General features: G+C 42.7%; 1 protein-coding gene across 1 annotated transcript in view; it reads left to right on the top strand.

Annotated features, from left to right (window-relative positions):
- The window catches only part of LOC137520706 (unconventional myosin-XVIIIb-like), an 816,938-nt gene that overhangs the window by 770,131 nt on the left and 19,648 nt on the right, over positions 1-27,159 (top strand). Inside the window, exons 41-42 of the mRNA XM_068238990.1 lie at positions 2,279-2,412; positions 8,712-8,876. Of these exons, the coding sequence (XP_068095091.1) occupies positions 2,279-2,412; positions 8,712-8,876 (299 nt within the window). The remainder of the gene's footprint in view (positions 1-2,278; positions 2,413-8,711; positions 8,877-27,159) is intronic.

Genomic DNA, 27,159 nt, shown 5'->3' with positions numbered 1-27,159 from the left:
GTCACACATTAAGAATTGGTGTGATGGACAGGGAAAAGGCTGCCTGTCTCCATGTAAATGTTTTATTACAATGATGGCTGTAGCAAAACAAACTAATATACAAGACACAGCCACAAAACATTTATATTGCGCTTTTCTCCTGGTGAATACAGTACAAATGCAGGTGAAGCAGGGAATTTGGGTGCCAGTGGCTAGCTGGTAATTTGGGTGCCAGCACAGACCAAATGTTTATTGCATGTATAGTGGTGCCCAGTGTATACTCAGGACAGGTGCCACTAAAATTCAAATGCTATAGCACTATAGTCCCACAAATTCCACACCATGAAGTCCTTTTCCTCCTCTGCAGGCGATTCGAGGTCCCTCTTCTTGCATATCGCAGTACACCTCCACCACACCCAAACGCCACTCACCAAATGTGTTGACCACCAGGGTCTAATAGCATGTTTGGGATATTACCAGGTCACCCCCCGACCTCTACGATCAGATAGAATCCCTTCCTATTCCACCTTCAATTACCCATTCATGGCCAATGTGATAACTAAAGATGTTGTGAACGGTTCCCGAACTGTTCGCCAGCGAACATCTCAGAATCTCTGGGCCCTGTACTACTTCCGGGTCGCTATGACCCGGAGTAGTACGCCTGCGCTGGCCCGGCAGTGCGCGCCCTAGATTGCGCTCCTGTTGCCAGGCACTTTCTGCGCATGTGCGTGACGTCATGAGTGACGTCACACTCATGCCCAGAAAGTGCCCGGCAACAGGAGCGCGAATTAGGACATGCACGCACGCCGGGCCAGCGCAGGCGTACTACTCCGTGTCATAGCAACCCGGGAGTAGTACAGGGCCCAGAGAGATTCGTCCGACGAACGGTTCGAGTGATTTCTAGTGATAACCTCAAATAAAACATCTCTTAGTGTAATACTGTAAAACTATTTAATAACATAAAGGGGTATTGCACTCATATAAAAAAACTTGTAAAAAAGCGTAGAGTTTTATGTACGGACTCTCCCCTGTTTAGGTAGCCTTGGCTGGCTTCTCCTGATGTACTGTCCTCACAGTGTATGGTCAACTGTGGTGCGCACAGCTGCACCTAACCACTTCCCAGCACAGCTCGCTTCACTAGTACTCATGCACTGCCACATCCAGGGTCTGTCTGCTAGTTTCATTATAAAAGAACTCATTGGGGGCCACTGGTTTATTAAATAAAAGCTACAGAGTATCATTTAACAGTAATTTATGTATAAAAGATAACAACGCAGTGTGTTCATATGCAAACTTGTTATTTTCCATATCTTGTTATATTCTGTTGGAAGGTGCAAGCAAAACTGCAAGAAAAATATTATTTTACAACTTTTCAGTTTCCATTGGTATGATAAACAGAATATTGAATCCAACAAGATTGCTACAATTTTACATAATCAATGCAAAATGTATTTCTGGAATCTTGCGCCAGCAGTTTTCCTGTCCAGTGGGAGACTTCTCTTTTTTTAGCTCATGCCTGATCCCAAACAAAAGGAGCTAAGCAGATACTAATATGGCCACCATATGAACCTTTACCAGAGACCAGATAAAAAGACAAAAACAATGTAGCTCTTGCTGCATTAGGGTCCTATCACACTTACTACAGTACGTTCTGTTGTGTCTCACAAAAATGTTGCATCCCATCACAGAAGCAATGATAGCCCTATGGGGCGTTGGGTCCCCTTGTGATGACGCAAGAGCTGCAGTGCATCATGCTCGATTAATCCAGAAGTGAGGCATGCCTTCATTGGAATGTCATATCTTCCTCACTGTATCGTCGCACCACAGTGGTAACCTGTGCAGTGGCCTTCCAAGATCGTTGCAGTGCAGTTGCAGAAGAATTGCACCACAACAGATGGGCGAAGTGTGGAAGGGACCTTAATGAGATTGGGAAAATAGATTTTTGATGTATAACACGTTTGTATTCTTCCAAACTGTTAATTCTGTGCTAATAGCTTGTAGTAGTTATAACTGTTATCCTTGCACTTTATGGCCAGAAAATTAGTAAGTGTAAGACGAGGATAATAAAGGGGAAATTAATTTAGTGGAAATTGCTCATGGATAATAATTATAGGTAAATAATGTTTGCTTAATGCATTTCTTGACAAACTTTTCTTAATAGCCTCTGCAGTTCGAAATAACTGAACAGAATATGTGTTTATCAACGAATGGAAAGTGTATCACAACGATTAATTTTACTGGGTAATGGACATTTTTTCCTTTTCATAGTTCTTATAACTTTAATCTCTTATTTAAACAGGAAACACAAGTATATGAACTTACAGCGGTGAGGCAGACCCTGCAAGCCGATCTGGAGACATCGATCAGACGCATTGCTGATCTGCAGGCTGCATTAGAGGAAGTTGAATCAAGTGATGACAGTGACACTGAAAGGTATTTTTCAAATAGCGTTTGTTAATTTATGAAAAAGTGTTTTAATGTAAAGATATTGTTTTGTCCAGAAACAAAAGTAACTTTTTTTTAGCAAGCTCTAACTTTATTTCAGACTGCTCTTCACTTCTGCATATAGTGAGACAGGACATACAGATCTTGACAAGAAATGTTAAGTGGTGTATGAATGCTATAATTACATGATTAGTGTTGTGAAAATAGAATATGTTTGCCTTTTTCCATCCATTTAATGACCATCCATGCCATGGTGCCTACCCAAATGACCAATACAGAGTACTGACTAGAAGTGTAAAGCACTTGGTAAAAAATGTTTAAAGTGGGAATGCTATGAAAAATATAATACAGAATATGGTTATGGTGATGAGCCATTGGCCAATGTTATGAAAGGTGTCAGTTTTTCACACCCATGTGCGTTTTTCTTCTGCTTCCTTAGTAATTTATGGTGGAACAGGTAAAATGGGTGCATGCAGCTCCTGGTAATTTAGGCACCACCATAGGCCTCAATGAGGCTACGGTGGCCCCAGGTTAGTAATTTGGGCTAATTTGCTAGTAAGCAATTTCATTGATTACGCTATTTTTACTACAATCCCTCTTTCTGACTTTCAATAAATTGCTCAGTGACTCAAAGCACTGTGTTTGCAATGCATGTCAAATTTCATTTATTGCACAAACAGCTTAGAGTTCTAGTTACTGTGAGCAATTTCAGGCAGTGTTTATACTGCTGAACTTTATTAATACCTCACGCTATCTAGACTGTTTTCCCATTTACTTTGCCGTCCATATTGGCTTTAAACAATAAGAGAACACAGACAATTTGGTAAATTGTAGCTTTACAGCCACTGGAATGAGTGGCTTTACAACCATATAAGGAAGGAGAGATTGTGTTAGGCATATATACTGTAGGGGGAAGGGTAGTGTTAGAAGTAGGTGAGGGGAGGTTGGTGTTAGGCATATATAGGGGAAGGTAAGGGTTAGTGTGAGAATTTGATTACAATTGGGGATAGTAGAATATCACTATCATGTTTTGCTTTGTTTAGTCCCTTATTACAGCATGTTTACACAAATAACTTGTTTATTTCCCTTCCCTCCCTCCCACCTGCATGCAACAATCAGCTTTTCCCTTGTTTGAAGAAAAACAAAAACATTAGCCCCTACTAGGGATTTGAATTAATCCCATGCCAAATCATGCAGTTTGAAGGACAACGAGAGAATAAACCAGTGAGCATGTGACTTCCCCTCCCTCCACTAATCTACCAATCCGGTTGGATTTTAACATGGGTAGTGCCTTGCACGGGGGTGGGCGTGGCAAACAAACTCCACTTTCATCCCAATGAGTAGTTATAATGAGCGCTATCCCTCCTCCATTCCCCCGATAGTGTGATATCATGGCTATGGTCCAGATAGTTTGCTTTCTATGAACCTCATTGCATTGTGGGGAATAACAGCTGTTTCCAACTGCCAAGCAAGCAGTATCCCCCTCTGTGCATAGAACTGTCAGTAAACGAACATTCCTTAGAGGCCACCTGGCAGGACTAAAGATGTCACCAACCGTGATACATTTCTGAATATACATCAGGGAGAGTAAAGATTTTACAATGGGCAAACACTGATAATTTATTGATTATTATTAATTAATTGATTACGTTATTTTCACTACAATCCCTCTTTCTGATTGGCTGATGTATTTATAGTTGCACCCAGCTCTTTGCTTTACACTATTCAGTAAAGTCCTCTGTAGACATAATATTTCACTTACAATCTGAGGAGGAACAGGCTCATGAGATTCATGAGATCCACATATGTGTTTTCTTCCTGTACACTCCATGGCCCCCTGCAGGCATGAACTCTGCATGAATGTCAGAAAGGGTGAAATGAGATGCTTGTGTGTTACCCCAGCAGCAGCTTTATGTGCATAAGCCCTCCCGAGGAATAAAAAGTCTTAAATGGTCTGATGTGGTGAAAAAAAGACACCTTCACTTTGTTTGTAGATTACGGTAATTCATTCATGTTTTTTTCTGAGCACAAAGGCCTCCAGGAGATGGATTAAAGATTTTCAATAAATTGCTCAGTGGTTCAATGAAAGCACTGTGTTTGCATGTCAAATTTCATTTATTGCACAATCTGCTTTGAGTTCTAGTTACTGTGAGCAATTTCAGGCAGTGTTCGTACTGCAGAACTTTATCAATACCTCACGCTATCTAGACGCTTTTCCCATTTACTTTGCTGTCCAGATTGGCTTTAAACCATAAGAGACATGCACTGTAAAAAATAAGGTTGACATAGTGTTGCATAAACAATTTGAAGATTTAAAAATAGCGTATATTCTGCCGTTTATTCCAGGAGCACTTTTGAAGGCTTTATATGAAATTCATATATGCTAGAAAGGGATATGGCAAAGCTCTTTTTCATTAAAGTTGAAGTCTGGGCAGCAGTCCAAGCACATATACGAATTGTCACAGGAAATCTCAAGTGAGAGGAATATGGCTCTAGCCCTGGGACTCCGACCACCTTATACAAAATTATACTCCATGCTGCTAATCCTTCTGTGCATGTGATTCAATATTTGTTGAGTCTTTGCCTACTAAAATGTAGGCTGATCAGGTGTCCTGACCAAGCCAGAGACCCCAAGCTGTATGGTGGTTTATCCAGCTGTGTGACTCAGAAACTAAAATGAAAACATAAGCAACCATCATTTTTAAAGGGTAATGCAGAGTACAATATTCTTGTTATTTTCAGTTCAAGCTTCCTTTAAATATCCTCATATCAATAATATTTAGCACTAATATGTATAATTATCCTTGGTAACTTACAAATCTATTTGAAATGCACTGAGTACTTCCTACAAGTAAAAAGGGAGCCCCAGTAATTTGGGCGCCGAGGAAAGCCGCTAATAGAATATCGGTAAAATTGCTTGCATTCTACTATCGGGTAGTGGCTAATTTTGATAGTAGAATATCGGTACCCTTACCCTCTTCTCACTTTAACCCTATGGGCCTGATTCACAAAGCGGTGCTAACAGTTAGCACGCTAGTGAAAAGCCCTTTATCACGCCTAAACTCAGTTTAGGCATGATAAGTTTAGGGGCCATATGCAATTGCCTTTTTCTCATGAGTTTTCTCCTAGGTGATATTTTAATAACTTGTCATAAGATGCCTTTTAAGCCACCAGCAAACAAGAAAATACTCAAAATACATTTGATAGTACTTTTTCACCAACATTTGGGTACATTTACAATAGTAAAATGCTGAAAAGTAAGGTTAAAGAGAAGCTGAAAATTATCTCCTAGGAGATAACTCAGGTGTAAAAGACAATTGCATATGGCCCTAGGGGCTCGATTCACCAAGCGGTGCAAAGTGTTAGCACCGTGGTGAAAAGGCCCTTATCACGCCTAAAGTCACTTTAGGCATGATAAGTAGAAACTCGCGCAAAGTTGCCGCGCGTACGCGCGCAACACCCGACGCTTCGCGCGAAGCTCCCATTAAGCCCTATGGGACTTTGCGCGCGCTCTCACGCGCGTACGCGCGAACGCGCTTACGCGCGGTAACTTCGCGCGAAGAGCAGGAAAAATCGGTGATAACTCAGTGGTGAAAAGGTCATCACGCCTAAAGTCTTTTAGGCGTGATAACTGGGTTATCACCGCTTTGTGAATCGAGGCCCAGGTGTGATAAGTTTAGGTGTGATAAGTTTAGGGGCTCGATTCACAAAGCGGTGCTAACAGTTAGCACCGTGGTGAAAAGCCCTTTATCATGCCTAAACTCAGTTTAGGCATGATAAGTTTAGGTGTGATAAGTTTAGGCATGATAAGTTTAGGTGTGATAAGTTTAGGCATGATAAGTTTAAGCGCCAACTGCGTTAGCACCGCAGTGCACAGCTGATCAAAAGTTTTACGCTAGCAAAGTCTGGTGCACTTCGTATAAAGTTTAATGGTGCTGCTTTGCGTGCGGGACTTTGCAAGCGATCTAAACTTATCTAAACTTAGCATGCCTAAACTTATCACACCTAAACTTATCATGCCTAAACTTATCACACCTAAACTGGCTTTTCACCAGTGTGGTGCAATGGTTATCATGCCTAAAGTCTCTAACTGGGTTAGCACCGCTTTGTGAATCGAGCCCTAGGGGCTCGATTCACCAAGCGGTGCAAAGTGTTAGCACCGTGGTGAAAAGGCCCTTATCACGCCTAAAGTCACTTTAGGCATGATAAGTAGAAACTCGCGCGAAGTTGCCGCGTGTACGCGCGTACGCGCGTACGCGCGTAAGTGCGCGCGCAACACCCGACGCTTCGCGCGAAGCTCCCATTAAGCCCTATGGGACTTTGCGCGCGCTCTCACGCGCGTACGCGCGAACGCGCTTACGCGCGGTAACTTCGCGCGAAGAGCAGGAAAAATCGGTGATAACTCAGTGGTGAAAAGGTCATCACGCCTAAAGTCTTTTAGGCGTGATAACTGGGTTATCACCGCTTTGTGAATCGAGGCCTAGGTGTGATAAGTTTAGGTGTGATAAGTTTAGGCATGATAAGTTTAGGTGTAATAAGTTTAGGCATGATAAGTTTAGGTGTGATAAGTTTTTAGGCGTGATAAGTTTAAGCACCAACTGGGTTAGCACCGCAGTGCACAGCTGATCAAAAGTTTTGCGCTAGCAAAGTCTGGTGCACTTTGCATAGAGTTTAATGGCACTGCTTTGCGTGCGGGACTTTGTGCGCGATCTAAACTTATCTAAACTTATCATGCCTAAACTTATCATGCCTAAACTTATCACACCTAAACTTATCATGCCTAAACTGAGTTTAGGCATGATAAAATGGTTATCACACCTAAAGGGCCTGATTCACAAAGTGGTGCTAACAGTTAGCACGCTGGAGAAAAGCCCTTTATCACGCCTAAACTCAGTTTAGGCATGATAAGTTTAGGTGTGATAAGTTTAGGTGTGATAAGTTTAGGCATGATAAGTTTAGGTGTGATAAGTTTAGGCATGATAAGTTTAAGCACCAACTGCGTTAGCACCGCAGTGCACAGCTGATCAAATGTTTTGCGCTAGCAAAGTCTGGTGCACTTCGCATAGAGTTTAATGGCGCTGCTTTGCGTGCAGGACTTTGCACGCTATCTATACTTATCTAAACTTAGCATGCCTAAACTTATCACACCTAAACTTATCACACCTAAATTTATCACGCCTAAACTGGCTTTTCACCAGCGTGGTGCAATGGTTATCACGCCTAAAGTCTCTAACTGGGTTAGCACCGCTTTGTGAATCGAGCCCAAAGTCTTTAACTGGGTTATCACCGCTTTGTGAATCGAGCCCTATGTCTACCAAAGCCTAACACTAACCACGCGCCCGCCACCTTCTGCTGCTAAGCCTTCCCTCACTTGCACTCACAGCTTGCACTTGCAACAACGTATATCACACAGCAACAAACTAACGATTAACCTGGATGCCCGTAGTACTCCAAAAATGCTGCAACATTTTCAAAATAAAGCCTTGAAGTCTTTGCAAATGTACTGCTTGCTAACAAAATGCTTCAAAACACATTCAAACGCTTTTAAACGCCTCGTGAAAAATGACTTGCATGTCCTAGGGAATGATCACCAGCATTTGAAAGCACCACTAAGCAACTGTCCATTGGAACTGGCCCTCATACTGCAGCATGGTGATGTACTGAATATCACTCTCACCTTGCATAGCTGGGTTCCAGATTCACTACCTCTTCACAGTTCCCTCCATCAGATTGGTCAATTCAAACCAGCATACAAGCATGCAAGCAAGCAGACAACTTGAAATGTAGACTGGGAGCAACTGGAGTTCTTAACCTAACCAGCCTTTCAAGGAACTACAAACTCTCTCTTACACCATTGCAATAATCGGCTACAGCTACCCATACTGTTTTTCACAGTAACTTGCTTATTAAAGATGGAAAGAGATAAGGACCTTAGTTCATCTCCTATAGACTTTAATAAAGCTTGCCATGCACTTTAAGTTTGTGAATTACTACCGGTATAGAAAAGTTTGTGAAGTGACAGGAGCTGAGTTTTGGCCTCTTGCCCCCTTACAACAGTTTATTTTGCCTTATTGAATAAAGCAACCCAGGCTTTTTTTCAGTTACATTATCTACAGTTTCCTTGCAGAATGAAATCAGCTGACAGCAGCTCACACATTCTTTCTGTTATATTTCAGAATTTTCAGTCTGCCTTGAATGTTTGTCATCAATGACAACACATTGTTAACCATGACAGGACAGAGGTTACTTCATAACTTTTTCCTCTCCTCTTTCCTTTTTCATCTTAGAGATGACCAGTCAACTGTAGGATCATTCGTGAGTATGGGAGATACAGAGAGTGTCCAGTCCTGGGTAGGATCATCAGCCAGCTGGGCATCACCATCCGGAGGAAGCACATGTGGAAGATTATCAAGACAATCAACATCTGACACTCTGAGTGTTCACAGTTTACGGTAAGGGGTCGTAGCAGCTGGACACCAAAAAGGGGAGAGAATGGGAAAGGGAAGAGGAGGGAATGGGATGGAAATAGGAGGTAACACCACAACAAGCCTGCTTCTTCCTGTTTAAACATTTGAATTTAGCTGAAAGTCACATTTTTCTAGAAGGATTACAGTGGATTACAGAGACCAGGAGGTAAGGAGGAGATGAACATACAATTCACAGAGATATGTGGATCAAGCATGAATACACCTCTGTGCTGACCTAAGATAGCTTTGTCTCAGGTCAGGTATACTTTAAGCAGCCCTTCTCTGGTTATTCTAGTTTCTACTTGATATCTCAGTTTATGTCTGTGTTACATTCAGTGCTATAAGACAATCGCTGGTGGTCCCTTAGTGGACAAGCTACTCCTCTTGTGTCATGTTTTTATAATTGCTTCAAGTTTGTAAATTGCAGTCCTTACTAATATACCGTGCTGTGTAACACCTTAAAAGGACTCTGAGCTGTAAAAATAATCGAAATTGGTACTTACCTGGGGCTTTCTCCAGCCCACCATAGCTCGGGAGGTCCCCCGGTGTCCTCCTGGCTCCTCTCCCAGTCCCTCCGCCGCATACCGCAACGCCGACACCCACGGTGGGTGTCGGGCTCCCACTACCTGAATGGGTACGCTCTTCGTTATTATGCCGGCCGCTGCGCGTCATCACAGCGGCCGGCGTGACAGTGCTGCGCTGGCGCAGTTTAATCGCGCACGTGCGGTTTAATCACGCACGTGAATTACTGTCACGTGGTCTACCGTAAGGATGCGCTGCAGCCTGCGTAATGACGAAGAGCGTCCCCTTCAGGAAGTGGGAGCCCGACACCCGGCGTGGGTGTAGCCGGTGCAGTATGCGGCGGAGGGACCCGGAGAGGAGCCAGGAGGATGTTGGGGGACCTCCTGACCTACGGTGGGCTGGAGAAACCCCATGGTAAGTACCAATTTCGATTATTTTTACAGCTCAGGGTCCCTTTAATGGTTTGATGTGTTAAGGCCTGTATGCACGTCCAAACAATCTGCCCGATTATATGTAAACTTTGTCTGTTGGAAGACAGATGGGCATGTGTATGGCTGGCGAACAATAAGACAACCCACTGCTACACAGGTAGTTTGCCAGATCCATCCGGTGGATCAACCTGCACAATTAAGTTGCAGGTGGGCCACGTGTGTACAAGTCATTTTAACAACTTTGGTTGTTTTTGAATGTGGACATGCTGTGTAATTTGACGTTTCACTTGCGTGCGCAGTATTTAGGTGGATTGGTTGTTTTGTTTGGAGTGTGTGTACATACTTGTTGTGTGGTTCGTCATGTTGTGCACGGTTGGTTGGTTGTGCATCACGTTGGAAGTGTGTATGAGCCTTTAGTGTACTTATTCTTCAGTGTCACTATAAGCTTTTAAAAGACATTGTTTATTTTAACCATGTCTTAAGATTTCATCACAAAACAGGCTTGGGTGACACTATGTACATAGTACACTATAGGAGCAACATGGGCAATTGCCCCAGATCAACCCCCGACTTGTGCTCCCTGGGGCCCATGCAAAGTTTTCAGCAGCATAGCAACTCACCTGTCCCAGCCAGTGAACTCCTCAATAGTCCATTTGCCCCATCTTCAGCCCTGCTGGCTGCATCTTCTCAGTAACCGGGCACCTGTCATTACAGAATAACATGTGCCAGGTCACTGAGAAGAGGTGCCCCTGCGAGGATGAAAATGAGCGGAGGTCTGATGGAGCAGCATGTCATTGTGAAACAAGCGACAGGTGAGTTGCTATGCTACCAAAAACTTTGCAGGGGCCAAGGTGAGCATAATTAAGACTATGTGACCCAGGGGGTGTGGAGGGGAGGTGAATTTACTGCTGGGGGGGAGTCAGGGGGACCCCAGGTTACGTTTACATCAGGGTCCCATTACAGTTAAAATCATCCCTGTGTGGAACACCACTGACACTGCATCATCATTTATAGTGGGGCTTTATTATGTGTAGTGATTCGTAAGATCCAAGGAAAGGTGCTGATGTAATAATTACAAACACAATGCAGTTTGAGAAAAATAAAAAGCAAAAAGAACAAATAAGAAGTCTGTTATTACCATTTAAATCATACTATATTTTCCAGCCTACATTCTAGACAAATGATGTCCAGTCTACACAGTTGCCCACAACTGCCCACATCTGCCGTATGCAAATATCTGATTTGCTCAGCGCTTAACACGTAATGGGCTGCCACTAGGGAACGATACATAACCGAGCATCTGCAGCAAGTTTTACCTAAGCACTGAGCATATGTGTAAAATACTTAACTTCAAGCCCCTTGTGAGCCGAAATGAAATAATAGATTTTATTGCGCCTTCAACTTGAAATTCCCAACCTGTGTCTGCAAGATTAATATCTTCATTTGCTTCTCAGATTGTTTGTATTTTATTACTGCACTGACTGGAAAGCCTGAGAATAAAGAAGAAAAACAAAAAGGTCAACATAATTCTAGTTATGCTGTAAATGTCAGACTTCATGTCACCGGAGACATCAGACAGAGACACATGTGGTCTTGTCTCTCTCTTTGTATGTCCCTTTAGTTCATTTGCAAAGACATAACACATAGTGTCCTGGCACTTTATCTGATGATCTGCCTAACCTGGTTAAATTTACCAAGCCACATTAACCGTTTTGAAAGTCAGAAGTTCAGTAAAGACAGAATCTCTTGCAGCTGACTTTATGCTGTCTTTACATTTTATTTTTCACCTGCAGAAATATGTTTCATTGTTGCTTTATAATCCCATTGTTCTCTATAGTCTTATGTAGCCAACAAAGCAGTATTATGCAGCACTGTAGTTGTGGATAGCATGATGGCAAAGTAAGTGACACTCATTTTCATGTTGCCGCACTACAAAATACCCAGATAGCTAATGGTGACCCAGAACCTAGAGGTTCTGGGTCACTATGTGCTGTCTGGGTATTTTATAGTACTGGTCCACACCCTATCCCATTGAGCCATATTAATCCATACCATGTTCTGATGAGGACCAGAAAGTCTAACAGGCTGCACGTTGGATTGATTTAGCTCTGTAAAATGTATTAGCTATAGGTTTACTGTATATCAGCAGTTCTGGATGTGCAGCCTTGCATCCTGGGGTATAAGGAGATGATTTGCATATTCAGGAGTGATGAAGCATGGGAAAACACAGTTGCTCACTTAAAGCTTAAAGGTAATGTCCAGACATACAAAAAAAAAATGATGCGCCTGCGCAGTACCCTTCACACCATGTGCGAGTGATTGACAGTGCCGCTCGCGCAGGCGCAGTAGAGGACGACCTTGCGAGATTGGACTATGCAGCGGTGGGGACCTCGGGCCAGCAACTGGGAGCGGAGCTGCTGTGAGGGACATGTCGGCTGGAAGGGGCTGGAAGAAGCCCCAGGTAAGTAAATCAAATTTTATTTATATGCCTGAATATTCCCTTTAATTATCACAAAATATGCTTTCTGTTTTAATAAGGTACAATTATAATTATCCTTGCAGTGCTAGAGTGTAGTCCCTCTGTATGACAATATCTGCATGGAGTATGTATATTGTTCCTGTGCTCACGTCAGTTCCTCCATGTACACCAATATCAGAATCAGAATCAGAATCAGATTTATTTCGCTAAGTGTGACGGATGCCGCACTCAGAATTATTTTTGGTACACATTGGCATTAGACATAACACATTACATGAAATAAGAAACAGACATAATGCAAAAAGTAAAAAAAAACACAGACAGTATAGAAACAAGCTTTCCGATGTAGGGGCCTATATGTCATTTGGCAGTAGTGCGAGGTGACCGTGACGCTACGCTCCGAGGACAATCTGAGTGGGGATGCTCTAGTTAAGAAGGAGCACAGCTTGGGGGAAGAATGAGTTCCTGTGTCTGGAAGTTTTAGTTGGAATAGCTCTGTAGCGGCGGCCTGAGCGCATGTGGTTGAAGAAGCGGCTGCCGGGGTGGCGGGGGTCTTGTGCAATCCTGTTTGCCCTGTTGCTTAGCCTAAATGCATGAAGGAGGTCCAGTGGTGGCAGCGGAGTCCCGATGATTCTTTCCGCTGCTTTGATCACTCTTTGTAGTTTGTATTTGTCGCTTGCGGTGGCACCTGCATACCATACGATGATAGAGGAGCAAAGGATAGACTCAATAGTGGCTGTGTAGAAGCTTTTCATCAGCTCTTGGGGCATACCGAACTTCTTCAGCTGTCTCAGGAAGAACAGCCTTTGCTGGGCTTTCTTCTGGCATTTGGTGATGTTTTCTCCCCACCTCAAATCTTTGGTGATGGTTGTGCCCAAGAACCGAACGTTGGGTACTCTGGCCACCTCAGTGCCTTCAATGATAACTGGATTGAGAGGGGGAGGGCGCTTCCTGAAGTCCACAATCAGCTCCACAGTCTTTGCAGCGTTGAGGACAAGCCTGTTGCTCTTACACCAGTTGCAGATACGCTCAATCTCGCTACGGTAAGCGCGTTCGTCCTCTCCGTTGATCAGGCCGAGGATAGTGGTGTCATCCGCAAATTTAACGACCTTAACGCAGTCTGAGGTAGAGACACAGCAGTTCGTGTACAGGGAAAACAGGATCGGGGACAGAACACACCCTTGGGGAGCACCAGTGTTAGTGGTTCTCTCCTGGGAGGAACAGCTGACGAGTCTTACTAGTTGCTTCCTGTTGGTGAGGAAGTCCTTGATCCACCCGCAGAGAGTGTGGTCGACTCCTAGTTGCGCTAGGATGTCGTACAGGATGTTTGGGCAGATAGTATTAAAGGCGGAGCTGAAGTCCAGGAAGAGGATTCTGGCGTAGGTGTCAGGCCTGTCTAGATGTTCCAGGATGAAGGCCAGGCTGATGTTGATAGCATCCTCAATGGATCTGTTGGCTCTGTATGCAAATTGGAGTGGGTCCTGGAGAGCATCAGTGGCCCCTTTCAGATGGGCGAGGACCAGTTTTTCAAAGATTTTTATGACGGTTGAAGTTAGGGCAACAGGTCTATAGCTGTTGAGGTCAGTAATGCCCATTTTTTTGGGGACTGGTATGATGATAGACTTTTTGAGGCAGGTGGGAACTATACCCTCCTTCAACCCTCAATCCAACCATTGTAATTGCCTTCCTCCCTAAAAAGGTTTCACAAGGAAATTAGATTGTGAGCTCCTTTGAGGAACAATCAGTTATGTGAACTGCTCAATGTATTTTGTATAGCACTTTGGAAATGTGGCTTCACCTATACAAATATATGATAATAAGGATATTTCTACTCTACTGCTTCATGGCTCAACATAATAATTTAACCTAGTTTAGAGGTTACATGTCTGTTGTGAAATCTGTAATCTGTCTAGTCTCTATTTGTAACCTATGCATCCTTCTATTGCAGTTTACTTTTAAAAGAAATGCCATCAGGTGCCATAAGACATGAGTGTGCTTGTAGTTAATGCAGAGCAGCAGCAGAGCCTTATACATTACCTGCTTCTGGCAGTGGGAAGGTCCTCTTCTTCAGTGTACAAGCGCTGTACTGCCAATAACCATGATTATCTGCATCTTGTTCAGGTTCTATGGCTTAAAGGATTAGAGGGAGAGGATCAGTATAACCATTAGGCAACTGGTATTGTTTAAAAGGAATAAATACAGCAGCCTCCATATGCCTTTTTACTTCAGGTGTCCTTTAAAGTGTACTCAATGTGACATGTGACATGATGAGCTAAACATGTGTACAGTGCTACACATATTAATAACCAGGTTGTTATTATTATTATTATTATTGTTTGGCTGCCTGAAAGAGTTAATTTTCAGGCATGCAAGTGACAGCTTCTGTCTTCTCTGTACCTTGTCAGAAATATTGTAAACCTTACTGATAAGCAAATTACAGCCATAAAAGTTTTCCTGGCAGAATACAACTTCCGAGAGCAGGGGAGAGACAGAAAAGGGAAATAGTTAATTTATTGTAACTCTGAGACACTTAATACACTGCCATTGAAAAGAGATAATATAACTTTCAATCTGCTTTGTAAATGTTTAAATATAAGATAAACCCATGGGATGTCTAAAAAGTAATTTGTAGGAGTAGGAGGATAAATATTATTGCTTATCTCACCACTTTAATAGAGCTGGCCATATTTAGCAGATAAAGTGCCAGGACACTATGTGTTTAGCATTTAGCATGGTGCATACACACTGACATTTCATGCTTTGTTAGAACCCCAAGGCTACTGATTCTGGGGGAAAACACACACACACACACACACACACACACATATATATATATATATATATATATATATATATATATATATATATATATATATATATATATATATATATATACAGTATATAAAAAAAACTACATGCAAAATATCTTAAACTATAAATGTACCATAAGCCATCTGTTATGCTAACTGAAAAATAGAACTAATTAGCTGACAGGAGAGGTGCCACATGCATGTGAGCAAATCAAACAATGCTTTACTAACCAAAAACATTCTCAATGACATAGAAGGAGTCGGCCCTATGTAAGATTCTATTTAGGGGCTCTGTCTAGCTCTGCATGTGGGTAGTAAATATTACTTCCTTTGAATGCATGATGCCATTCCAATGGCTGCACGTCTGAAGATCAATGGAAGGTGAATAACACAGGATGTATTCATGGAATGCCTTTATTTTTATAGCTGGGAAATCACCATAAATATCTATACATCAACAAGAACTCTAGAAGAACCATGTGCACTCTCAGAGTTATTTCTCAGTGAAAATTATTTGTGAGGCTTGAAATGCAATTTCCCCCGTTTAGACTTTAAGACTTTGTTGACAAATGCTTAATGATGCCATGAACAGAAAAGTATCTAAGCTGAAACGTCACAAGATATTTCCAGTCATGACAAATGCAGCCCCATGTCCTCAGTAAGCTCCTACGTAAGCCCGTACAAGATTCATAGGAGTGAGCATCATGCCCATCAAGAAATGGGAACTAGACAGAGACAACCAGTTATGTGTAATCAGAACAGATCACTGGGATAGATTAGTTTTAAGCATACTAAACCAAGGTAGTTCAGAAGCATGTAGTCATAGGCATACTTTTATAATAAGGTATTTGTATTTATCCAAGGACAACTCTATGAATATCCATTGGAATAGAAATGGGTTAGGACAAGCATCTGAAATGTATGCTTGCTAAAATGCTTTGTCTTAAATTATCAACTGCAAAAAGTTTAACATTCCTTAAAGAGGAACTTTACCAAAAGACAGTAGTAGGGGGGAAAAAAATCAAAACATCGCAAAGTGAGAATTTGATACTCTATGTGTAATTTGTGCATTATTTTATCCACCATGAGACTGCAGGTCATCATCTTTACTGCTAGTAGGCATTAAAAAAAATTATATATATATATATATATATATATATATATATATACTGCTTCAGCTGTTATCTCCCACAATGCAATGAGGTCCACAGACAGGAAACTGTCATGGCCATGTCAATGACTTCACACTCAATATCAGCTCAATATCAGCCACACACTCCTTGATTAACTATTAGAGAAGAGGTAAATATTTCTTGTGGGAAAGGGAGTCCTGGCTTACTGGTTGTGATGCAGTTCACTTTTGCATTAAAGTTCCTCTTTAAACTCTATAACTGGTTAACTGTCCCACTCATGTTATTTAACTGAGCCTCACAGATATGCAGAGAGAGAGAGATATAAAGATTAAGACAACAAAGTTATATTTAAACACAATAAAATGTCTGTAAGAATTTTTTTTTTTATAGAAACAACGAAGGTCATTTATAGCAATTTTTGAAAAAGAGATATTAAAAAACTAATTGCTATAAGAGATATGAAGAGATGCCACAATAAATCACTGTAACTGGCATAATTGGGGGATTTTGTTTAGAACATCCCAGAATCCTCCTTTAAGTGCTTGTCTAGACTCCTACAGCAGATGATTTAGAATGTAATCCCACTGTTAGAATGCTATACAACATCAACTTTGAATAGAGAAGACTTGCACAGCAACATCTGCAACAACTTCTGATTTGTTGGAATTAGTGGAGATTATAGGGGATCTAAGTCATGCACGTAATGCAACTCCTATAATAGCACGTGGCCCAACACAGACAATACAGTTTTCATGCAGTAAGTGCAAATACATAAAACAAGGCAGGTATCAGGTAGAAAGCAAGACAGGTGACATGTAGAGACAATACTTGTATGTTTAGCCTTACAAGAAAGAGAAAAATGAAAAATGTAATTCCATGAGACTGCTTGAAAACCGTTAGTCTGCTAGTGTGCTTCTTTTTTGTTTATTTTTGTGTTTCTATTTTTATGAAGCAGAGTTATACTGTAATATATACGCATACATGTGTTGAAAGGACCCAGCTAATGGAAACCTTGTTTGGCACCTAGCATTAGTACATGGGGAGCTAGGTGGTCAGCTAAGTCCAGGGCAACCAAAAATGTATGTTATGGTTCTAGCCAAAGAAGCTATACAAAGTAGTAGGGGTAAAGCAGGTGGAGTCACCTGTGACAGGAATTTCATGAAATATTTCTCTGTCATACTGTGAATTCTGCCACTGATTTGCATACGTGATCACTGTCACTTTAATTGTTATGTTTATTTTAGCCAAATGACTGTTCCCTGGTATTTTTGCTAGCTCTACAGACAGATACGCCAACAAAACATGATTTAGCCCTCCACACTCCCTCCATTTAAGAGTGGAAAGCTGAGTAATCTATGTAGTAAGCAAAAATTAAGTATAGGCCTCTTTCACAGTGCGACGTTAAAGTCGCACGTTAGAAAATGTTCCAACGCAGACTAACGCACAGCAATACAAAGTCTGTGCGACATTCACAGTGCACACGTTGCGTTGTGTGTAACGTGTAGCAATATTTAGAAAGTGCTGCATGCTGTGCGTTTAGCAATACATTTGCTGCATTATGTGTGTTGCACATGCTCAGTAATGTTATTTTTTTCAATGTAACGCATCCGCCATTTTCGTTCCATCAGTATGCGACGAAAACGGCGCACCAAGAGACACATAACGTAGTGCAAAATATCATCAATTTTATAACCTACATGCGCTGTGTTAGGGGCACGTTGTGCGACTTTAATGTCGCATCAAACGCAACGTCCCACTGTGAAAGAGGCCTTAGGGTAGAGACCCAAAGCTCTTTATGCCTGTCAGAATAGCAGAGATAGACCTGCTTCAAATTATAGTTCCATGTGTTGCCTTAAGGAATACCTAGGCAGCTCATGGTGACCCAGAAGCATCAGAAATGTATGAAGGGCTAAAAGACACCAAAAAGCCCTCTCACATTTAGCTATGTTGCCTTACTTATACTTTCATAATGTACTTTTATTCCCAATCTTTTTTTTATCTCTTTTTTCCACATTATCACCTGTTTACTTGTAATCTATATTAGTGCACACAGACACTTGGTAGTTTTTTGTTGTATCTGTTGTTAAGTTAGTGAAATTAGGAGGCAGGGGGTTAACGAGAAGGGAGTAGTCCCTGCGACCACAGGGGGGGCACATAGCAGTAAGGGGGCCCAACTACTACTTTGCTCCCTCCAATAAAGGTTGCCCATCCTTTAGATTGTTTTTGCGGCTACACTTCTTTTAGGTGTGAATATAATGATGTCCACACTTGTTTTATGACCATTGTAAGATGGGTGCCCAGGTTATGGGTGCCAGCAGGAGTAGGCAAGGGAAGGGGTGCGGTAAACATTAGGGGGCCCTATCAAAGTTTTGATGAGGGGGGCATGATTTGTAGTTAAAGGGAGTCCGAAGTGAGTATGAAAAAAAATAGATACACACCCAAGGAGAAGGGAAGGCTCTGGGTCCTATAGAGCCTAACCATTTCTCCTATGGTAGCCGCGTTCCAGTGCTTTGTCCCCCATTAGCAGTCTCCAACCAAGCGTGAATTATGAAAAAACAGTTCAATTCGGCCTCCAGCAATAGCTGGCAGCCGAATTGCATCTTTCCCCATGACGGGCTGGAAGGGGAATAGTAATGAATGCCACCGGGACATTTGCAATAGCAGGTTGAGCCATTTTTCAACTTCACCCTGTGCCTACATTTCCCGGCACCATTTTTGAATGTATGCACTGGTTGATGCTATTACAGTGGCTACTATGATGATAATGTTTATGCCAAACCCTCTATTGTCCTGCCCCACAGGCAGTGCTCATTGAATAATCAGAGTTTTGTTTTGCTTTGTTTTTTTATATGAAGTAATGGGCATTTGAAGGTACACAAAGCCTCTGATTGTCCTGGACTGCATGCCAGCCAGCCAACCAAACATGACAAAGCAAAAGAATGCTGCCTAAGGGGTTATATTTTTATCTTCATGAAAAAAAGTTTTAATAATATACATTTCAAGAAAATATCTCATTACTGCTACAGCTAGACAGACCACTTTATTTAAAACTTCCATGAAAGTATATTCTGACAATAAGTAATAAATATTTTTTTTATGTTCTTAAATGCAAGTGCTATAGCATCGAAGTTAACAAATAAGACATGGCTATAATCCAAAGTACTTTAAACCTGCATTATGTAACAGCAAAGTGTTTACACAGCAATATTTAGCAGCTGACGGTCTCAGTGGAACCCATCAAGTTCTCTCCCAAGGGAGCCATCAGTCTAAGATTAAATGGAGGTTTATTGTTTTTATATCCGCAGCCTTCACTCAAGTTAAGTGTCCATCATCAAGCATTTAAATATGCTCTGCTTTAAACAGTTTACCGGTTGATGAATTTATGTTAAGCAAAAAAAAAAAAGTATTTCTAGTGCAGTTTCCTTTTATGTCCAGCCAAACACGTGTTATTTCTGTGCACGGTGAAGGTAAGCCAGATTACACTTAGCTTTCTCAAAAATCCACAGAGAAGCAAACATTTTCTTTATGTTCTTAGATCAGCTTATACCATATCTCTCCTTCCTACAGAAAATCCAGCTGGTGAATTTATTTTCTTTCTCATGAAAATGTGCACATTTGGTTTCCAGCATGTCTTTCTTGGCTGATTGTCATAAACTGACTCCATTCTGCTTGCAGATTGTAAACACTTTTTCATTCCCCATGCAACTCCAACAGAAAACAGTTGAAAATAAATGATGTAACCATTTCTTAGTCTTTTCCACAATAATCATTTTCTGTTCCTGCTGTACAAAATAAGGAGTATGTAACATTAGAAACTCAATGACCTCAATTCTGGTAGCTATGTGCGGTCAATATTTTTTGTCAGTAAAATAGCGGTATTTTCCTCTTTTTTCCTTTCTTTTTTCTTTTTTTTTAGCAATTTTGAAAGATTTTCTGCATTTCTGAACATGTGGTAAGACGCATAAAGTGAGGTAAAAAGTGCGGTATTTCAGCAGTTAGCATGCCCTAAATAAATAAATAATTAATAGTAGTCTTTTATTGTCTTCCATAGATTAGTATAATCTTTGGAAGATGATTTTTTTTTGAGGGGGGGAAGGTGTATTTGATTATGTAGCAACCTATGAAAAGTATATTTATAGGCATCCCCAATGAAAGAAAAATCCAGCAAATAGTTGGAGTTTTATTTCTATTATTCTTTTCTATTACACAGCCTGAATAGGAACTCCACTGAAACAGGAATAGAAACTGCACTAACTGCAACATCCATACAAATTGACAGGTCTTAAATAGGGATGTAGGTGAACCGTTCGCTGGTGAACCCCTATGGGTTGCTACTACTTCCGGGTCGCTATGACCCAGAGTAGTATGGCTGCGCTGGACCGGCGGTGCACGTCTTTGATTGCGTGCCTGTTGCCGGCTACTCTCTGTGCATGAGCGTGACATCACTCATGATGTCACGCACATGCGCAGAATGTGCCCGGCAACAGGCGAGCGATCAAGGACGTGCACCGCCGGCCCAGCGCAGCCGTACTACTCCGGGTCATAGTGACCCGGAAGTAGTGCAGGGTGAGGTGCTCTAGTCTTAAACTGTCTAGTCTTAAACTGATCAGTAAATTATGTGCTAACATGCCCCCTAATTTCCATGAGAATAGTGATCTTTAGTAAAATTACTGCACGAATTACCGCATTATTTACTGCATGCGGTAAAACATGACTAAAAACTACCAGAATTGCTACGTGTGGTAATTTGCTCGAAAACCCTACCAGAATGGAGGCAAAATTAATCTTATTTTTATTTGAAAATACCTGTGATGATGAGAGTGGTTGATACCTAAATGTTTTCTTCTTTGGGTACAAATACATGGTTGTTGTAACATGTAAATCAAACTACGTTTCTCACAAGGATAAAGGCTAAACTAGTGTGCAGTGCACGGTTCATATACCGTGTGCTTTGTTCATTACAAACTTACCACTGGAGATTTCACTCAGTTTTATCATGACGTCTTGATAAGAAATCAATCCAGCTTTCTGCATATATTTGCATTACCTATGCATCAATTTTAACCCATGACCACTTGTGTAACAGCTGTGATTTATGTCCCCTCCCTCCAGACGTTTTACTATCAGGCTTCATAATAATCTGTTAAGAATATAAAACATTATTAACCAAGTCAAGATACGGTATGGAAAGTGATGGCATAGCATTTATTATAGTCGGGGATGTGAGTCTCTGAAATGTTCCTCCAAGCCTCTGTCCTAGCAGCCTGCTGCCTTTGAAGTCACAGATATAGTCTCTTTCCAAGTAATGACACCAAATAGAGTCCCCTGCAGTTTTGTATTTAGGTAATGTGTCATAATGAAGCTTGTAAAGCAGTCACTACTTTTAAGGTCAGCTAAACTACATTCAATATGGCCGCAAACAGCTTCCAATGAAGATGGATGATCATGCTCAGCAGTGTAAAATGTGCTGTGTAACATATAAACTAGTAGTCAGTTTAAAATGAGATCTGGTCACCGAGAGAGACCGTGAACTGCTTACACCATATATAAGCAGTTTTTAGTTCCAAGGATAAGTCATAGATTATGTTGTAAATATTGCTCACTTTTTCTTTTTGTCCTTTTTTGTGGCTTCAAAGTTTTTTTTAGGTTTAATTTAAGATATACTGTATGTTATTGCTATGAATAGCTCAACGATAAATAGAAGAAAGAAATGGAGCAATAATTTATTTATTCAGTACTAATCTCACATGAAACACAAAATGATGTAAAAGATCATATCTGCCTGGCTGTGAAACATTTAATGTAGCACTTGTTTCATCTACTGAACAGTACTAGTAGTCCACAAGAGCATCCCGACTGTCCAGTTAATAAACACCTACTTGCCTTCATTAGCTATGACAAGCATGCCCACCTTGGTACTTTTAAAACAGTTTGAGGCTAATTTGAGCCAAAGGATTATGTTATTCAATCATTTTGTTTAATACAGACCAATTTACATATACACTGATTGAGCAGGAGGCTACTGCATTAGTCCACAACATGGCAATGATACAGGGAATTGAAAAAAAACGACCAAACGTGCATGCACATGTTTTCGCCATTCATCGCCAGGCAGGTTGCATTGCAGTGGCATAACTACAATTCATAGGGCCTCCCAGTGAAACTTCAACGGGGCCCCCAAATGTTCGCACCCCCTTCCTTGCCTCCCCTTCACAGTCTTGGGGCCCATCTTACAAGGGTCATAAAACAAGTGTGGCCATCATAATCTTCACACCCATAACAAGAGTAGCCACAATAACACCTGATCTATGAAGTATGGTCCCCTGTATCAGAGGAAGGGAAGGTTACTAATTGGGTCCCCCTGCAAGCGCAGGGGCTCCTCCCCTCTAGTGACGCCTCTGGCTGCACATGCATTATGTACTGTATTTTTGAATTTTGAAAAATGAAAGTGTTATGGTCATGCAATGCCATTCCTTGCAAACACCTTTTCTTTTACATGTGCAATACAGGTGGAACTCCGTATAGCGCCCGAAACATGTCAGCATGTGGCGATGGTTTTAGCTTGTTATGTGTTTTTGATTAAATAAACCATTTTGAATCCACCGACATTGTGCGGATTCCACCTTCTACAGTCTTTTACATGTGCATGTGTACAGTGTGTGCAAATAATTACAACGTTAAAAAAAAGAAAAGCAGTCTAGAAGTGTTCCAGAGATATATGCAATATGCAATTCACTTTTTCTTCTAAGTTTTCTCCTAGGAGATCATTTTTCATCTTCTGTTTAAAATAACTTTTCAGTAATCTGCAAATGAAAAAGTACCAAAACGCAAGTGAAAAAGTACTGTGGAACATATTTTATTGCTTGTTGGTAGCTTAAAAAGCAATTTAATAATAAAGTGTGAAAATATCACCTAGGAGAAAAGTGAATTCAATAAAGGCCATTTGCACATTGTTACCAGGAAGGAGAATCCAGGAAGCACCCTTCCCACAAATCAATCCCCACCTGTCTGGCTCGTTGATGGACTTTTCCACTTCCCAGTGTCCCTGGTTAATTGAATGGGGAGCTTATTTTGCTATCTGGCCCCTCCCTTAGTAAGGGGGCAGCTAAATAGCCATCCCCCCAAGTAAAGAGGTCATTTCAGAGCCTGCATCTATTCACACAAATTACATTTCATTTGACTGAAATCAATAATTATTTTTTGTTTCACCACCATTCAACTTATTTTCATCAGTAATATTTATCAATGAAACAACCGGATTTCATCCCTTTCCCACCACAACTGAACCCAGGATTCAGCATATTTAAAATTCCCACTGAATATTTCCATTGGTCCAGACTGTGGCAAATTCAGATAAGCTCCATTAGGAATCATACAGCTCATTTGATTTGTTTTAATAAACGCCATTAATAATTCTCCCCATAACTTCCTCCAGCTCCCCCCTTCCTTCCTCATCGTTGGTCGTTATGGTTTAATCAAGCTTTCATAATTCAGGCTCCATGTGCCTGATTAACAAAGACAGTAATGATTTTAATTGTTCAATGAAACAAGGATTATAACTGGTTGCTCTGTATAGATGTGTCACATTTGCTGCAGATGCCTTTGTAAATCATCCCCTATAAACTGCAAGGTATATTTGTCATGCATGAGTGGTCCGTCGCTTAGAATCAGCAGTCATACAATGGTGAGACATATAGATTTTTTTTCTTTATCATTTTAGCCATTTTGTGTTTGTTGTGTTTGATGTTGGAACTTTTATTTCGCGCCGTATAAGACGCTCCGGAATATAAGATGCACCCAGGTTTAGAGGTCACAAACCAGGGAAAAAATATGTATATACTAAACCTGGTGCGTCCATATTCCAGGAGCGTCTTATACATGTTCTCCCCCAAATGGTGTCCGCCTGTGTCCCCATGTCCCCTCCTGTGTCCCTTATGTGCCCTCTTGTGTCCCTTATGTGCCCTCTTGTGTCCCTTATGTGCCCTCTTGTGTCCCTTATGTGTTCTCCTGTTTACCTTTATGTGTTCTCATGTATCCTTTGTGTTCTCCTGTGTCTCTTTATGCGACCTCCTGTGTCCCATATGTGTGTACCTGTGTCCCTTTATGTGTCCTATATGTGTGTACCTGTGTCGCTTTACTGTATATGTCCCATATGTGTGTACCTGTGTCCCTTTCTGTTTCCTCCTGTGTCCCATATGTGTGGCCATTCCCTGGTGCCAAGTGGGTGGTCGTATCTCTCCTCATGTCTCTGATGCCTGTGTACAAGTGTATCAGTAATGTTCAGGCAGCCGGATCACATACCGCATGGCCGCCGCCGCCGGGAACTGCCTCCTGTGTAATGCTGCTGGCGGCTCTTGTCCCGTGTGCCCGCTCGTCAGTGGCGTAGCTACAAACCTCTGGGCCCTGATGCGGAATCTGGATGTGGGCCCCCCTCCCAGCAACACTCGACGCACACAAATCCCTATAGCCAGCTATAGGTCCCTTCAGTATAGGTAGCCAGGCATAGGTAAGCCAGTATAGTTGCCCCCGGTATAGGTTAGCCAGGTAGGTGCCTCCAGCATAGGTAGCCAGTATAGTTGCCCCCAGTATAGGTAAGATAGGCAGGCACCCCCGGTATAAGTTAGATGGGTAGGTGCCCCCAGTACAGGTTAGCTAGGTGGGTGCCTCTAATATAGGTAGTCAGAATAGTTGCCCCCATCATAGGTTAGATAGGTAGATGCCCCCAGTATAGATTAGTTAGGTAGGTGCCTCCAATATAGGTAGCCAGTATAGTTGCCACCTGTATAGGCTAACTAGGTAGGTAGGTGCCCCCAATACAGGTTAGATAAGTAAGTGCCCCCAGTATAGGTTAGATAGGTAGCTGCCCCCCAGTATAGGTTAGATAGGTAGCTGCCCTCCAGTATAGGTTAGATAGGTAGGTGCCCCCCAGTATAGGTTAGATAGGTAGGTGCCCCCCAGTATAGGTTAGATTAGGTAGCTGCCCTCCAGTAAAGGTTAGATTAGATAGCTGCCCCCCAGTATAGGTTAGATTAGGTAGCTGCCCCCCAGTATAGGTTAGATTAGGTAGCTGCCCCCAGTATATAGTTAGATTAGGTAGCTGCCCCCCAGTATTGGTTAGATTAGGTAGCTGCCCCCCAGTATAGGTTAGATTAGGTAGCTGCCCCCAGTATAGGTTAGATTAGGTAGCTGCCCCCAGTATAGGTTAGATAAGGTAGCTGCCCCCAGTATAGGTTAGATAAGGTAGCTGCCCCCCAGGATAGGTTAGATTAGGTAGCTGCCCCCCAGGATAGGTTAGATTAGGTAGCTGCCCCCCAGGATAGATTAGATTAGGTAGCTGCCCCCCAGGATAGGTTAGATTAGGTAGCTGCCCCCCAGGATAGGTTAGATTAGGTAGCTGCCCCCCAGGATAGGATAGGTAGGTGCCCCCCAGGATAGGATAGGTAGGTGCCCCTTAGGATAGGTTAGATTAGGTAGCTGCCCCCCAGTATAGGTTAGATTAGGTAGCTGCCTCCCAGTATAGGTTAGATTAGGTAGCTACCCCCCAGGATAGGTTAGGTAGCTGCCCCCCAGGATAGGTTAGGTAGCTGCCACCCAGGATAGGTTAGGAAGCTGCCCCCCAGGATAGGTTAGGTAGATGCCCCCCACGATAGGTTAGGTAGCTGCCCCCCACGATAGGTTAGGTAGCTGCCCCCCAGGATAGAATAGGTAGGTGCCCCCCAGGTTAGGTCAGGTTAGGTAGGTGCCCCCACCCCAATAATGGAGGGGGGAGCCTCAGCCGCGGGGAGGGAAGCCCGACCTCTCCCTCCCTTCCTCTTCCCGGGCTCCCCCCTCGAAATTCTGAGTGAGCGTGCAGGGTAGCGGCGCTATACTAAACTACTCACCTCCGTCCCAGGTTCCAATCGTCGCTGGTCTCCTCCCGCTCCACATAGATGCTGATACACACGCTGCTGCGTCAGCGTGTACGCAGCGTGTGTATCAGCATCTATGTGGAGCGGGAGGAGACCAGCGACGATTGGAACCTGGGACGGAGGTGAGTAGTTTAGTATAGCGCCGCTACCCTGCACGCTCACTCAGAATTTCGAGGGGGGAGCCCGGGGAGAGGAAGGGAGGGAGAGGTCGGTCTTCCCTCCCCGCGGCTGAGGCTCCCCCCTCCAATACAGCGCACACCAACAGGGCAGCGAGCGGCACAGGCAGCACGGGTATGGGCCCCCCGGGCCCCTCCCCCGCCTCTTCAGGAGCCGGGCCCGGTCGCGAAGGCGACTGCTGCGACCCCAGGCCCTACGCCCATGCCGCTCGTTCTACTGCATCTCCGCTCCACCATTTGCCAGTGTAAATATCGGGCAGCTGGCTTCCCTATCGCCGCGAGGATTGCAGATCTTGTCCCCTGTGCGCGGCTGACTCTATTGAAAGGCTCGTACTGATGACGCAATCAGAACGAGCCTTTCAATAGAGCCAGCCGCGCACAGGGGACAAGGTCTGCAATCCTCGCGGCGATAGGGAAGCCAGCTGCCCGATATTTACACTGGCAAATGGTGGAGCGGAGATGCAGTAGAACGAGCGGGCACACGGGACAAGAGCCGTCAGCAGCATTACACAGGAGGCAGTTCCCGGCGGTGGCGGCCATGCGGTATGTGATCCGGCTGCCTGAACATTACTGATACACTTGTACACAGGCATCAGAGACATGGGGAGTGGGCACACACAGGCAGGGAATCCCCGACATGGCGGCGGTTCTTATCGGCGGGCGTTCGGAGGTCGGGGATTCCCTGCCTTTGCCATATAAGACGCAGGGACTTTTTCTCCCCATTTTTGGAGGAGAAAAAGTGCGTCTTATATGGCGGAAAATACGGTATTTGGAATATTTACAGTAACATGATAGAAGTTTTTGTTTTT

Source organism: Hyperolius riggenbachi, chromosome 1 (assembly GCF_040937935.1).
Source record: "Hyperolius riggenbachi isolate aHypRig1 chromosome 1, aHypRig1.pri, whole genome shotgun sequence".
Lineage (NCBI taxonomy): Eukaryota > Metazoa > Chordata > Amphibia > Anura > Hyperoliidae > Hyperolius > Hyperolius riggenbachi.
This window is presented reverse-complemented; position numbering and strand designations above follow the sequence as displayed.